We start from the raw sequence: 16,534 nt of genomic DNA on the forward strand, positions 1-16,534 counted from the left end.
CCTCTCGGGAAAGTAGCTAGGAGGGCTACATGTTATTATCCTTTACCGAGTGGCCTCTCGATAAAGGGTGCATTCTGGTCCAGTTTCACAGTCATTGCTGAGAGCCGCCCTCGGCAATGGTGTGCCCAGGAGCCTTTTTTTCCTGTTTGTATTTCTTTCCTGCAGTGAAACATATACAACAGCATATAGTTCATCACACATAGAACATGTCACATATAGCCATCACCGAACAAAAGAAGCAATGATTGATTCTGAAAAACATTACACATAAAAGCAATAGTGCATAAAAGCAATAGACCACAAATTTACAAGTCTCACGATGCAAGAGTTCTCAACATACAAGGAACAGTTTCAAACATAACATAACATGAAGTTCACGCGATTTTGGAGATCGGAGTGATAACACCAACATTAGAAGGCATCATTCTGTTTGCTGCCCCAACTCCATCAACCGGAGTGATAACATTAACATTAGAAGGCATCATTCCCTTTGCTGCCCCAACTCCACCAACTTGAGGTGGAACTACCGGAACATTGTCCGCCCCTTGTGATGGGTTCAGCTGTGATGGATTGACCCAATAGTGAGATGAATGCATATGGTAATGCCGAAAATGGTGATAGAAATAGTTTGAATGAAACTCACAATGTTCCACTCTGGCGTCGGTGGCATCTCTGGCACTGGTTGGCCTTGCATGGAATAAAGATTGGCCACCATATGTTGTAAAGACTTCACTAGATCATCTTGTGCCTTCAGCTTGGCCCAGTTTTCATCTCGTTATTTCTCGGTGTCAATCAGTTGAGTCTACAATATGGCAATGCAAATGTCATTCATGTTAAAATGCAAAAATGTAGGACCATGAAGGATCAATGAAGAAGCACCGACCTGAATATCCTCAATAATGCTCACGGAATGTGGTACGTGACGCTCTACGGTAGGAGTAGAGCCAGTACTCATAGCACAGAGCGTGTTGACTCTCGGAAGGGACACTACAGCAGTCAGCTACTTTGCCGTCCACCAAGGCAGACGGCAAAGGCATGGATGGCGGACGGCAAAAGGCGCCGGCAATGATAGGATCGGTAACGACCTTCTTTGCCGTTTGATTTCTGAAGCGGACGGCAAAGGGGCCTTTGCCATCAGCGGCGGACGGCAAAGAAAGCGGACAACAATAAATTCGTTGTTAGTCCGTTAGGTGGCTAACGGCGGTCTTTGCCGTCAGCCGAGGTACAACAGACGTCAAAAAATGGGATTAAAATTAAAAAAATAAAATAACGCGCTACAAAAGCCACGCCGCTGTTCGTCATTCATGTCTGTCCGTTTCATGTTTGTGTCCAATTCATGTCCGTACGTTCATCATTAGTTTCGTGTTTGTTGGTCGTGTCCACAGCAGCAATCGGAGTCGAACGGAGGACACTGGCCGCCCTGTCCGCGCCGGCAATGCCCTGCTCGTGCCGCCCGCGCCCTGCTACCGCCGCCCGCCTGCGCGTCGCTCGTAGCGGCCTCCCGTGCTGGCCGCCCTGCCCGCACAGGCCCGCAGCGGCCGTGCCCTACTCGCGCCGTCTGCCCCGCTGGTTCCTGGAGAGAGAGAGGATTCAGAGAGGGGGTAGAGCAGAGGAAGGGAGGCCGGGGGCCTGCCGGTGTCGGCAGAGGGTTCGCTGGCCGGAGGACCAAGGCTGGTGACCGGCGAGTGGATCGGACCTTGTGGCGCGTTGCAGCGGGAGAAGAAGGGTGCCGAAGGAGGCAAAGCAGAGGAAGGGGAGGCCGGAGGTCTGCCGGCGGTGGCGGAGGGTTCGCCGGCCGGAGGACCCGCGGCTGGTGGCTCCGGCAAGAGGACCAGTACGCGGGCGAGCTGGTTGCGCCGATGAGAGAAAGAATGGTGCGAGAGATAGAGACACAGAGAACATGGGGTGGGGTGGATAAGGGACGACGGAGAGGGCCCTGTGCGATGCGTGCGAGCGATGCTGAGGGCCCCACGCACGATGGGTGCGTGCGATGCGTGGTTGGGGTGGATGCCCCTGCCATGTCATCAATCCTGAGGAAAAAGGTTCCAACCAATAGGAAATAAGCAGAAGATTTGTGTTTGTTCATCCTATTTCTTTTGATAAAACAGACATGCAAAAATTTAGTAAATTTTATTAAACTTTTTCCACGTCTTCTAGGACTTATGAACCAATACCGTGCCAAATTTCATATTCTTTTGACCTTGTTTAGATTTTCAAAAAAATCGAAAGGTTGATACATCTGTGTGTTATGCCTTTTCTTTGCGGTGCGCGAGAGAGACGGAAGAGAGAGAGAGAGAGAGAGGTGGGGCCGGGCGGAGAGAGAGAGGAGGTGGGGCAACAGCTTTTTATTACTTGCAAAAAAAGATAGACCACCTCTTTGCCGTCTGCCAGCAGATGGCAAAGAATCTAGCAGACGGCAAAGGAGGGACGTTGCCGTTCGCTAGCAGACGACAAAGAAGTTGACCTCTTTGCCGTCTGCTAGCAGACGGCAAAGAAGTTGACCTAGCCATGCCATGCCCCGTGGGGCCCACTAGGCGCTTTGCCGTTTGCCTTTTTCTCTTTGCCGTCAGCTGGCAGACGACAAAGAGCCAGCTGATGGCAAAGACTCTCTTTGCCATCAGCTTGTTGGTTGCCGTCTGCTTTACCAAAGCAGAGGACAAAGAGCCTCTTTGCCGTCAGCTGGCAGACGACAAAGAGGTGGCGGATGACAAAATGGCAGATTCCAGTAGTGGGAGGAGGTTATGACAGAATCGAGGTGAACCGCCATCCGGCCATTCGGTCTACCGCCTGCCGCGGCAATGGCCACAAGAGGTTCAAACGGTAGCACATGAGGATCAACGTCAGGCCCGTACGTCTCCTTCAATTTTTTGGTGTAGTTCTCTCCATCTGACCGAGCTTTAGAGCTGATCCAGTCCCTTTCCGGGTGGAGAGGATCCTTTTCCTTGTTGTCTTTGGTACGTTTGATGTTCCATGCCTCGAAGTAAGTGATATCCTTGCCAGTGTCTTCTTTCTACAAAAGAAAGCGATCCAAACAATCAAGGGAATGCTCACAAATGAAGGAGAACATGATGAAAAGAAAAGGATGTGGTTGCCTACATGTTTTGAGACGACACCTGGGATGGTGAGGTTGCCTTGACGGTGTCCTCGACCCCCATCAACTTACGTCGTTCAGATATTACTTTGTGTTCATCCTGCCACCCTGGATCTGTCCACCGTTTGACGATCTTCTCCCAGCACGGACGTTTTTCAGCGCACCACCGAGGAATCACCTGTAAATTAAAGAAATACATCTTAGTAAGGATTCCAATTTTGCGGTAATGTAGGGAATAACAAGCATCCGTCGTCACTTGCCTTGAAGTAATTGTCCCGTGAAAGATGCGTCCCTCGAGCCTCCTGTTTGGAAATCCTATGGTTGAGATAGTCCGCGTGATACTTGACCACTAACCAGACGCGCTCCTCATAGTGCATGTCGTGGACTAGTTTCTTGGCAATATTCTCAACAACCACATTTGCACGATCCTTCTGACCCTCAACGCATGTATAGAAATCCTACAAACATGCATACATGTGAGGTGGGTTAAATCATGACTATGGCAAATTTAAACCTTTTGGTATTGACATTTAGGTGTTTGAAAGGACTTACCCAGAAATCGTTGACCACTCGCATGGCTCTGTTATCATAAACCCTCTAACGCATATCTAGGAAATCCGATGCAAGTTTGTAGTGATCCCATGACCAAGCTGGCTCAATGATACCGTTCGGCAAAGTGACCAGTCCAGGATAATTTAACCTACAAAGACCCCCAATGATGCCACTCGGCGACCATGGTAGACGCCTCTCACCACCTTTTACTAAGCTTCTGCATTTCGAAGAGTGAAGTCATATTATATGTGAGGAAATGACAAAAGGTACAATTTATATGGGATGAGTCGAGATAACCACTTACTTCTCTCCCATTGGTTTAATCAACACGTCTCTATGCACATATGGACGTCTTGGAAGCTTTGAAGGACCCTGCAGCCACACTTTCCCTCTGGAAGTAGTGCTGATAGTCGAACTGCTCAGTTGCGAAACGCTCACCTCGTGGTGCTCTGTCACCCATGAGGGTCCACCCCCACCCTCAGAAACCCGATGAACAACCAGCCTCCTCTCGGCGGCGTCGTCCTCCACCACCTCCTCCTCCTCCTCCTCCTCCTCCTCCACCACCTCCTCCGCAAAATCCTCCTCGTCCTCCTCCTCACACGCCTCATCCCCATCCTCTGTTTCCTCCTCCTGAGCACAGTGAAGCACTGCATCAGAGGGTCGAGGAGAAGAAAGAGGTGCTCTACTCCGGGCTGCTTTACGTACTCCTCCTCCTGCCTCATATACTCCCCCTCCTCGTCCGCCTCCTCCTCCTGCCTCACCTACTCCCCCTCCTCATCCGCCTCCTCCTCCTGCCTCACCTACTCCCCCTCCTCATCCGCCTCCTCCTCTTGCCTCACCTACTCCTCTTCCTTGTCCGCCTCCTCCTCCTGACTCACCTACTCCCCCTCCTCGTCCGCCTCCTCCTCCTGCCTCACCTACTCCCCCTCCTCGTCCGTCTCCTACTCCTCCCCCGCGTGGTACTCGACCTTATTTCACACGTTTTGCCGGACGGGTGTCTAGACCCGCCAAGCCTTTGGCCTTCTTGGCGATTGTGGCAACCGATGAAGGAGCGGCCACCGCTTTCACTGGTCGAGCAGGTTGATCATTGTATAGATCATTCACTTTTTTCAAACTTTCCTTTGGAATCTTCTTGCTACCTGTCATGTTTCAATCACCTGATATGAAGAAGAACAAACTAGTTAGTACAGATGATACAACTTGATGTAAATACAATAAATATATCACATATGAAGAATAAATGGAATCGTCACAATAATACATATAGTTGTTACACACACAAATACATAGAGTTGTTGCACACACGAATACATAGAGTTGTTGCACACACGAATACATAGAGTTGTTACACACACGAATACATAGAGTTGTGACACACATACATAGAGTTCTCACACGATTACATGGAGTTGTTAGAAATAAGGGTCAATATTAGGTGCAACATTTGGATCAGGGCTTTCATCATCGCTATCACGGCCGTTCATACATTCATCCTGGAAGTCTTCAGGGGGCCCTCATCCTCATCTATCCCCATGTGCCATCGCATAAGTAATGCCAAATCTCGAGGGTTGGAAACATCCTCGTATTCGTCCTCTGCATTATGTACTTCCATGTCATCCATGGCCTCATGTTCCATAGCATCATGTTCGTGATGCACGCCATCATCTTCCTTTGCATCATCTTCGTCTTCGTCAGTGTCTGCTTCTTGAAAGAACTCTCCCTCGTATGTGTTAGGGTTTATATGGTAATCATCCTTGTTTGGGGTAGGTACCTTGATACGCGGGGGTACCTTGTACATGACATCCCACTTCAAGAGATCGATATATTCTGTAGATGTGCACGCGTATGGGAGAAAAAACACTTGTGTAGCCTGTTGAGCCATAATATAGACATCATTTCCTGCATATTTTGATGCTCGTTCAACTTGGACAAAGCCAATACTAGGGGTTCATCTCACTTTCTCAGGATTGAGCCAGCTGCGTCTGAATACGATGGGCTTCACTCCTTGTAAACTACAATACTTCAACTCATAAATTTCTTCGATGGTTCCATAGTAGTGATGTCCATCTGTCCCTAGACAATAGACCGCACTATTTATTGACCTTCGGTTGAGCCTCTCACGCGTGTGTTTATCAGTGTGGAAGCGATACCCATTCATGTCGTAAGCCTTACATGACTTGGCCTCGTATTCAAAACCTTCGGCTACTTCTCTCACTTTGGCATCCATATCAACCTCCTGATATGCATATACAAAATTAATAGGAGATTGTCTGGTTCATTAGTGGAAGCATTACAAGCAAGTAAGATCAACTTGAAGTAACATAAAGTTAGAAAAGTTATTTTTCTTGAGAACCAAGAAATGAAACCGCCATCAGCATTGGTATCTTCAAGAAGGTCTGCTGATTCTTCGTCGCTAGGAGGCCGTGGTAGCTTCCAGAATTCGTTCTACAATTCCCTAGCAATAGGAAGAATTCGAGTTAGAACTCAAGACTAGTGAGTAGTTGTCAATAAAGGTGTTCTACACTTACTTTATGTACGGTTGCACTTCTTCCATGTTGGTCAAGACATAGATCATAATAGTCGACCACTCAGTAGGTGAAAAGTTCTTGGGCTTCGGTCCACTTGCTTTGCCACCTTAGCCTTCGAAGAGGGTAAGGTCGGAAACATTACTGGTGGGTTCTTCATTGTAACGAGGAGCTGGATTTAACCTAGTCTGAATACTGTCATGATAGTACTTTGTCGTGGTCATGGCCACCTCCTCTTTCAGGTATGCCTCGGCTATGGAGGCTTCAATGCGGGCTTTATTCTTACATTTCCCAAGAAGATGCTTGAACTCCCGTTCAGGTGCATACTTCCATCGGAACTGCACAGGTCCTCCCATTCTAGCCTCATATGCGAGATGTAAGATCATATGTTGCATCGGATTAAAGAAACCTGGCGGAAATAGCATCTCTAACTTGCATAGCAACTCAGGTGCTTGTTCCTCCAACTTTGCAACCACTTCATAATCTAGTTCTTTGGCACAAAGCTGACGGAAGAAGTAGCTCAACTCCGCCAGCACTCGCCAAATATCCTCTTTGACATACCCTCGAATCATCACATGCATTATCCGCTCAAGCCATACATGGTAGTCATGACTCTTGAGGCCTCCTATTCGCTTTGTAGCCATATTATTCACTCCCCTCATGATATTAGCTGCATATCCATCAGGGAAGTACAAGTTTTTCACAATCCATTGGAGAATTTCCTTCCTTTGGGGCATTGAAGGGGTGAAAGGGGCTGGTGGATTCTTCCAATAATTACCTTTTGCATGAGGCACCACATTTAATTTTGGCCTATTGCATAGTTTGGCTTGATCGATCCTAGCCTGAATGTTATCCTTTGACTTCTCGGTGTCGAGGAGCGTGCCGAGTAAGGCCTCCGCAATATTCTTTTCAGTGTGCATTACATCAATGTTGTGTGGAAGTAGAAGATCTTTAAAGTAAGGGAGCCTCCATAAGCTTGGAATGTGAGTCCACTGGTGTGTCTCTCCATATCCCACAAAACCTTTCCCATCGAGCTTTTCCTCGAGAGCATCTAACCCATACTTAAGCTGGGCTCCAGTCATAATAGGTGGTGGCGGGTCATCAACAATAACACCTTTTTGGAAGTGCATAGCGTCTTGCCTGTATGGGTGATCAAGACGAAGGAACTGCCAATGTTGGTCACATCATACATACTTGTGACCCTTAGCCAGCCAAATGAAAGTCACACGCTGTCGACACACTTGGCAAGGCCACTTCCCCTTTACACACCAACCACAAAATATCACACGTGCAGGTAGGTCATGTAGCGATGTGTGGTACCAGATATGCATATTGAAGTGCTTCTTTGAAATGGCATCGTATGTTCGGACCCCGTTGTTCCAAGCAACAAGTAAGTCGTCAACCAATGGCTCCATATACACAATCATATGCTTCCCAGGATAGTTAGGACCTAGAATTATCAACATCAGGAACATGTGATGTCGTTGCATGCAAACGCCAGGGGGAAGATTCATGGGGATAACATATACTGGCCAACAACTGTATATGGAAGCCATCAAACCATATGGATTGAACCCGTCGGTTGTTATCCCAACAGCTACACTCTTCCAGTCATCTGTTTTCTTATGAATTTCAACAAATTTCTTCCATGCTTCACCATCCCGTGGACACTACTAGGAAAAGGCCTGTTAGTGGTGCACTTCAGGTGCGCCACTATCATCACGCCATTAGTAACTAATACTAATGGCGCACCCCTGGTGCGCCATTAGTATATCAGACAGTAGCGGCGCACCAGGCAGTGCGCCATTAGTATGTCCCACGGTGCGCCATTAGTATGCCTCCCAGGGGCCATATTTACCTTCTGCTCTGGGTTACTAATGGCGCACTAACAGACAATGCGCCACTAGTATTTTTACAGCAGTGCGCCACTAATGTGCTGTATGGTGTGCCACTAGTATGAATATTAGATTTTTTTTTCTTTTCTGATATTTGCACAGGTTACAAAATATATTACTACACAGAATATAGACAACACCACACATCAACAGCAGATTTATCGAATACAATAGAAGATTAGTCTCCGAATACAATTCATCATATTAGCTAGTCTCCGAATTCAAAATACTGAACAAAGTTAGAACATTACATGTCTCGAGAATGCGAGTAGCGAGTTTGTCTTCACATTACAAGTCGATATCGATCATCTAAACTACCATCACATAGAAGAGAGATGCGGTCATCACGATGAGCATCATCGCGATGAAACTGGTCTTCATCCGGTTCCTCCTCCGCTCCCTCCTCTCTCCCGCTAGATAGCGCACGTATCTAGCTTCCGCCTCCACCCTAGTGGTGTACCCTTTGTAACTGTTACCGCTGAAACGGTGAACCTGTCTCCGACACTCCTCCCAGTCGTCGTAGACTCTGGAAACCTTACCCTTGTACACGACATACGACAGCATCTCTATGCACTAGCCAAACAAAACGTTAGTAGCAATTCACAGACAATACATAAGCAATATATAAGTATGCAACAAAAGGATCAGAAGAGAAAAGCAAGACATTAATAGCACGATTCATGGTCCTACTAATAAATAGCATCGATTACATATAAGTTGAGCGACTGTCCAAACCAAAGAGACATACAAGTTCATTAAAGTTTAATTACAACATGAGCTAATTGATATTTCAGAACTACACATAGCATCACTACTTTTGACTCGACTCAGGGACTGGAGCGTGGATGAAGCCGCCATCTGTTGTGATGGTCATGAAATCGCGGGTGTTGTCAGCCTGCATTTGTAGCGTTGTTTCTATCTCATTGTTCGACGGTTGATATCTGAGGTAGAACTGCCCCGAGGTATGAAGGACATCTTGATGGATGATTTTCGCAAACTCCGACTGGATGCGAAAGAATTCTTGTCTGATGTCCGCGTCCAGGATTGCCGACAAGTTTGCGGCCCAATCTTTGAGATTATTTGGTAGCAGAAGGTGATTATGGTCCCATACGATCGCCCGCATGTGATGGAGGGCGTAGTAGGCATCCTTCTGACCGCCAGGAGGCTGCTTGACGCAGGGGAACATCGTTTTGTGGGCGAACACGTGCTTGCCATACCTACGAATTGGCCTGCTAAAGGTGCCTCTAGATCTGGCATAGCCGGGGAGAACATCATCAGGAACTTTCTTGATATTTGTGTAGTCTTTCTTCGACTGACGGTCCGAGTCGAAATACGTGGCCATGGAATATTTCAGGCTTAAGAGGATGAGTGTGCAATGTGTGTCACTGCACAAAACACAGAATGCTAGAAAAAAAGAACGATCAAAATCTGAGAAATCATATGTTACGGGGCGGTGAGGGGATGACTTACTTGGGAAAGTAAGGCACGAGGAAGTTATCCTTATCTGGGTTTGCCAGAATGATGCCTTCGAGGTATGAACTCACGACTTGCCGGTCCCCAGCGCTGCCCAAGATCTTGGCACGCATGTAGAAGGGGTCGACTATCACGATGTCCGGGGTCTTGTCTCTAATTATCCGCATCTCCATACTCAGCGAAAATAGCCGAATGAAGGTGTAGTGCAGCGGATGAAGGTTAAACATAGCGAAGATGTCATCAAACCGCAGGACGTTCATACCGCCGATGGCGCTATCGACAAAGCCCTTGCCCTCTGGCACCTTGGCCACGAAAACCGGGTATGCCACATCATTCTCGGAGAGACACCGCTTCTCCAAAGAAAGAACACTGTCATGCAGACTCCGCATAGCACCGGTTGCAGCATTGAGCAGATTAGTCGGTAGCATCGGCCTACCCGCCCCATGCACCCTCCTCGAGATATCCTTAGATGTAGGTGGCCCGTCCTGACCATGGATTGTACTCGGTGCCGGCTGGCTCGCACCCTTGTTATTCTTTCTTTTCCGTCCCTTCTTCTTCTGCTGTAATGGGACCGAGTTCTGCTCACAGACAGCCTTCTTGAGTGTGTTGAGGCTGATAATATTTGGCACCTCGGCTATTTGAGGCTCGGTGAGGGCGGCAGCTGGAGGCATCTCCTGAGAACTGAACGCCAGACGACGCCTGTTGCAACTAGGTTTCTCCGCGGTACCAGCTAGATCGTCTTTTGCAGGGTTGGGTTCTTGAGAAGGAGGCACCAAGAATTCGTCACCGTACCCATGTTCGTTGAAGTACTTATCGACGTTGGTAAATGTACTGTCGTTGTGGTCGTCGACGTCGTCCGGATCCTATGCCATATGCATGTCCGGATCCTGTGCCATATCCATGTCCGGCATGTCTGGTAGCGTTGCGGGGGTCTTGCCATGGCTTGGCGCCGGCACGACTGGCGGTGTTGTCTGTGGGGTGGTGTCCCCCGCCCCCAAACAAATCTGGCACTTTGGCCAAAGCATGGGCCAGTTTACGCATGCGCTGAGGGTCATCACATCATCTTCATCGGCCCCATGGGGTCGATACGGAGGTAACATGTCGTCGAAGCCTGGCAGCAGCTGAACCAGTTGAACCCTATAAATGCTGGGTGGCATCTGATTACCGTGGAACACTCGGCTTCCCGGTTGAACGATTCTGCCCTTGGCGACATCGACCAACTCGTCGTTCAGGAAGTGCAGGAGAGTGCACGGAACATCGGCGGCGCCCTGCGAAAACATGTAGGGCGTCAGGGATGCCCAGTCAAAGGCAAGGAGATGAAGTCATTGGCCGAGAGGCTTAATTACTTACCGTGATGGTGTCGAGCTCGGCTAGTGTCGAGGCACCGCCAACAGCGGGCATGCAAGTGACGGAGGGGCCGCTTGCTGCCGAGGTGCTAGCCGGCGTATTCTTCCCACACCCGGGTGTATTATGCTGTAATGCCGCCGCCGCCGCGGGAGACACCAATGTCGCCTCCGCCGGAGACACCAATGGCGCCGCCGGCGCATTGCGCGAGTTGATGCCCGTGAAGCTGGGAATCGGGGGCGGCCCCTGTTGGCCGCCCGCAATCCATGCCTGCAGCCCAGAAACCAAGGTAGGCATAATGGCGGTGATCATCGCTCCAAGTTGGTCTCGCACTTGCTCTTCGATGATCTCCGGAATCTGCGCCACTTGTGCCTTGAGTTGTTGAACCCCGCGCTCCTGGCTTTCTGAGCTGGTCTTCCTCTCCTTTTGCCCAGCGGTATAGTACTCCGACCATTTCGTGGACAAGCCTTTGCCGACCACACGACCAGCTGACGTCGGCTTACTGAGCTTATCCTTGTTTTTCATTACGTTCAACGCCTATTTAAAGGGTGTCGAAAGGGGAGCTCTGAGACGACCCCGCACTACTGCTTTCAGTGTCCTGCGGAAGGAACGTGAACCATTTAGAAATTTGGCTTCATTAATTAGAATGCAACCATATGGAGCTAATTACGCGGGGGTGTATTCCTTACTAGAACACGCTCAAGCGCCTTGGTCTTCGGATCCGTGGTAAGCTCCTTGGTTACCGGGTCAATCTTGTACCGGGCCCTGACATAGTTCCTGGTCTGCTTGTCACGGTATTTCTCGAAGAGGGGCGGTAGGCCTTGCTCGGCACGCTTCGCGTCCTCCTTGTCCCATATAGGTTCCGCCAATCTATAACCGCCGGGACCAAGTTTGTGGACCCCTAAGTTCAAATCCCGCATCTCTTTCCCCCACTGACTTGATTCCGCAGATGCGTTGCTCTCGCACTTGATCTTGAACTCCCAGTAGTCATCTTCGCTCATCGAAGGATATTTCTCCTTGATCTTCTCATAACTATCACCTTTTTCAATCATGCTCTTCACCGAGGCTCTCCAAGTAGCCAGGGCCGTGCTCACCTTCGTGAGGGCAGAACTGTTCACTTTATTCCCTGAGAGGCATGTGTTTGCGAAGTCACCGGGGAACTTTTATCGTTCGTGCAACTTCATGAAGACGAGGTTGCACAAATTTCCTCGGTCACGATGCCTTAGGTTCTCGGCGTTGATCGAGACGGTGCTCCGGAGAATGCACCTGAGCTGTCCCGCGTACCCCTTGACTATTTCTTTGGGCGTCGTTGGATGCCCCTCGGAGGACACTTCAGTAAATTCCTCCTTGATGGTGCCGAGCACATTCGGGCGCCGGTCCTTCCGTTGGCTCTTCGGTTGGCTGCCATCTGTGCGTGCGCCGCCATCATCAGTGGTGGCATCCTCAGCGGCACCGTCAGTGGTGTCATCCTCGACGCCACTAGGGGTTATGTACTCGGGATCGGTGTCTTTCGCGGCGTCCTCATAGCGGTGAGGTTCTTCCTCCATCTCCTGGGACAGCTCCCAGAATGCCTTGCCCGAACCGCCGGCCTTATCGTTGTGGGCCATGTTTTGCTCTAAATAGGAAAAATGTTGGTCAAAAAGTTGGTTATTGTCAAGGAACAAGATCATGGTCTCATCATTTAGGGTTTGTCGACACCGAGGCATCCTAAAAGCTAAGCTTTTATCATTTAGGGTTTGTCGATGCTGAGGCAGCCTAAAAGCCTAAGCTTTCATCATTTAGGTTTTTTATCGACACTGAGGCACCCTAAAAGCCAAAGTTTTATCATTTAGGGTTTGTCGATGCTGAGGCCCACGCATAACACGAGAGGCAGTTGATCCTAATTAATTAAGTACTAAGATACCCCGGCCCATGCATTAGTCGCAAGTACCCCATATGTCCTATTTTTAGCAAAGTCATGCTGAAATTCACGGAAAATTTCAGCATGACCTTTGCTGAAAATAGGACATATGGAGTACCCGAATTTGCCGGAACGGAAGTTAATCGACATTCCGACAAACTCAAGGGCCTCTCGGGGGTACCTGCAAAATCATCACGACACGATGGTCGGAGACAAAACCCAGCAAACTAGCACCACAATGTGCCTCTACTTTCATATGGAGGTGTTGCAACAACGTATATACTTTATCACATTATAAGTCCTCACACCATCAACTATGACAAAATCTGAGAGTGTAAGTCTGGTTACATTCACCCAAGTCCAAACATAAAATTCTGTCCAACATAGTACAACCCACTTTGATAATTTCATAGGATTTAATATACCGAACGAAACCTGACAGGTGATATATGTTTTAAGTATCTACAGAACAACCTCTAAAATTTTCATGTTGTAACTTTATTTTAATAGCACCTCAAAATACTGTACCCAGGAACATATATTTCGGGACAGCAAACTAAACTAATAGTTGCTCTCAAACCGTACATCCAAACGACACAAATAAATACTATAAAGAAACCTTGAAACTATATCTAAAACTTATGTAAAGGGGCCAACTCAAAATTCTGATCCTAGCTAACTCATTTTTCAGATATAAGCTTGCTGTCTAGATTTCACAATGTAGTTTTTAACCGAACCAAGTTCAGTTTACAGCTAGAGTCACCCCAGTTTTTAACCCAATACAAATCACAGATAAATAAATTCTGGAGTTATGCTCACAACATAAATATATGCGCAGGTGTGTAATGACAAAATTCTGGAGTTATGCTATGCAATCTATAATGTAGTCTAAGGGGAACTAACTAGCAGCAGCTCATCTAGAACACATGTGAGTACTTCAATGGAAATAGCAACATCAGGAAGAAAAGAAGGAACATTGTGGTGCGGTGCGGTGAGCGCGCCTGGGCGGGGCCAGTGTGCGGCCAGGGGCCAAGGGGAGCACGGCCACGGGGGCGGCAACCAGGAGCTAGGGTGCGGTGGTGCGACAGTCTATGGTGACGAAATCAAAGGTTGGGAGGGGAACTGGTGCAGCTCACCGAGAGGAAGACGATGGCGAGCTCGTGCGGGGCCAGGGTTGACGAGGTGACGCGGATCGATGGTGAGGCAGCGGTGGCCGGAGGTGGAAGAAGACCTCGATCCGCACGATGCAGAGTCGTCGAGCTCGAACGGGTGGCCGTAGATGACGTAGAAGAACACTGTAGATCTCCTGGAATGCTTGGTGGGGTGCAGGGACGACGGTGGTCGCGGGGACGATGCGGTGATGGCGACGACCTAGTCGGGTGAAGCAGCGCGAGGGGAGGGGAAGTGGGGAGGTGCTAGGGTTTGCACAGGGGTCTGGCTCGGCCTTATCCAAAAGGGGAGCTGGAGCGGGTGCGGGTGTCGTCGGAGCGGGCGCGGGGGTCGTTGGAGCGGGTGTGGCGAGGGAGGGAAGGGGGATCGGGCGAGGGAGAGGGAAGGGGGATCGGGCGAAGGGGTATCCAGCTAGAGGGGGGAATGTTAGTAATGGCGCCATAAAAATACTGATAGCAATGGCGCACCATCCTCTGGTGCGCCATTAGTAAGTTTTTTTTTCTGATAGCAATGGCGCACCCTCCTTTGGTGCGCCATTAGTAACTTTTTTCATTATTTTTTGTTGCATCTAATAATTTGTTTTTTTTATCAAATTTGTTATTTTCATGAGGACTAGAACAGAAGATATCATCAAATACCATCAAATTTGTTTTTTTGAAAATATCATCAAATTTGTTTTTTTATTTTTAATTGAAAATATCATCAAATTTGTTATTTGAAAATATCATCAAATTTGTTATTTAAAAATATCATCAATATTTTTTTGGATTTTTAGTTGCATTCATTTGTGAATTGGTAAAACATTTATGAATATGAACAAATATCATCAAATTTGAAGAATATTCATGAATTCAAAAAGTTCCCATGAAATTTAAAAATATTCATGATTTCAAAAAATATTAACAAATTCAATATTCATGAGGACTAGAACAGAAGAAATATCATTTCAAAATGTCGAAATACAATCGAGAAATGAAGACTACGATTTAAATACAATCGATCTTAGCTAGCTATCTTTTCACAATCTTCTTGCCCTTCTTTTTCGCAAATGGAGTTCTTCTGTTGAACGGACGTCCTTTAGGTAGGGTGGTACTGCTTCTTCTTGTGGTGTGTGGCACTTCATCGTCGTCGTCATGTTCATCTTCGGGTCGCCGTACTTGTCAAAGTCTTTCTCATTGGCGACTCCATCCATTCCGGTGATCTTCCTTTTGCCTCTCCTCATGACAACACGACTGGGCTTTGACGGGTCGGTAATGAAGAAGCATTGGTCCACTTGGGAAGCTAGTACCCATGGCTCATTTTTCACGGTGATGTTTGCACCCGCGGTCTTGGATTTGGCTTCGGGTATAACCATGGTGGTGAAATATCGGTCTTCTTTTATGACGCTCTTGGCCCATCTGACACAGAACATCGGGACCTTCTCTCCAGCGTAGCTCAGCTCCCAGATCTCCTCGATCCTTCCGTAGTATCTGTCCTTGTCGTTACCGGTGTAGGATTCCATCATTATCCCGAAGTTCTGATAACCATTGCTCTTCATGTCCTTGTCCTTGGTGTAGAATGTGTAGCCGTTGATATCGTACGCCTCATAGGTCATCAGGTTGTGCTCGCCACCCTGTGACAAGGAGAATATGATTTTTTCTTACGCGAAAGAATCCTCATGTAAAGGGTACGACAGAAGCTTCTCCTTGAACTAATGCGTGAAACATGAGTTGTGCTCTTTGATTATATCTCCGTCCGTCCTCTGTTGGCCTCGGTCATTGTACGTCTTCTCAATAAAGGTTTTGTGCTCTACCACCCAAGGATCGACCACGTCTATGTGTTGTAGCGCGACTAGGTTTGCTCTTTCAAAGTCGGCGAGTCGACCCTCGAAGTCGACATGCATTTCGCGGCGACCCTCGCGGTGACCCCATCCAGCGAGCCTGCCGAGGTGCCTGTTGACGGGCAGACTAACGGGGTTCTCGATGCCTAGATAATTAATACAGTAGGAGATGCACTCTTCGGCCAGAAAGCCCCTGGCTATGCTTCCCTCTGGACGTGACATGTTGCGAACGTATCCTTTGATGATACCATTCATCCTTTCGAACAGCATTGTGCTGTGCAGGAACGTCGGCCCGAGTTGGATGATATCCTCCACGATATGGACCAGCAGATGCACCATAACATCGAAGAATGCAGGCGGGAAGTACAACTCAAGCTCGCATAGTATCACCATGATCTCTTCCTGTAGCCTTCTGAGTTGTCTCATGCCAACCGACTTCCGAGAGATGACGTCGAAAAAGTTGCATAGGCCAAATAGCGTTTCAAGGACGTGCGCGCCCATGATCCCACGGATTGCAACTGGAAGTATCTGCATCATCAGCACATGACAGTCGTGAGACTTCATCCCGCTGAACTTCTGCTTCGCTGAGTCTAGGTATCTGCTTATCTTCCCTGCGTAACCGTAAGGAAGTTTTACTCCTACGAGGCAGGTGAAAAACTGCTCGATCTCCTCCTGACTTAGAGTGAAGCACGCGGGAGGGTAGTCATTTCCGGTCTTCTTGGCCTTTTTGCCTTTGCGACGACTTTCCGTGTCCTGCTTCGCCTC

General features: G+C 48.3%; 1 protein-coding gene and 1 long non-coding RNA gene across 3 annotated transcripts; both read right to left on the reverse strand.

Annotated features, from left to right (window-relative positions):
- Positions 1 to 278: 278 nt before the first annotated feature.
- On the reverse strand, positions 279 to 1,923 carry LOC125520800 (uncharacterized). 2 transcript variants are annotated; one of them, XR_015610775.1, is made up of 4 exons: positions 1,697 to 1,923; positions 884 to 1,573; positions 644 to 802; positions 280 to 560 (listed from the first exon to the last, which is right to left on the reverse strand). It is a non-coding gene; the product is annotated as an uncharacterized LOC125520800 (long non-coding RNA). The 2 variants fall into 2 exon arrangements; XR_015610774.1 differs by having other exon boundaries at positions 279 to 802; positions 1,697 to 1,920.
- A 4,355-nt stretch (positions 1,924 to 6,278) lies between these two features.
- LOC147961418 (uncharacterized) lies at positions 6,279 to 6,830 on the reverse strand. Its single transcript, XM_087533798.1, has one exon. The coding sequence runs from the start codon at positions 6,828 to 6,830 to the stop codon at positions 6,279 to 6,281; it is 552 nt and encodes a 183-aa protein (XP_087389924.1).
- Positions 6,831 to 16,534: the final 9,704 nt, after the last annotated feature.

This window comes from Triticum urartu, chromosome 7A, assembly GCF_056163025.1.
Source record: "Triticum urartu cultivar PI428250 chromosome 7A, HENAU_Tu73, whole genome shotgun sequence".
NCBI classification, from domain to species: domain Eukaryota; kingdom Viridiplantae; phylum Streptophyta; class Magnoliopsida; order Poales; family Poaceae; genus Triticum; species Triticum urartu.

Coding starts and splice junctions, on each gene's coding strand:
- LOC147961418 (XM_087533798.1), bottom strand. CDS start 6,830: ATGAGGGGAGTGAATAATATGGCTACAAAGCGAATAGGAGGCCTCAAG.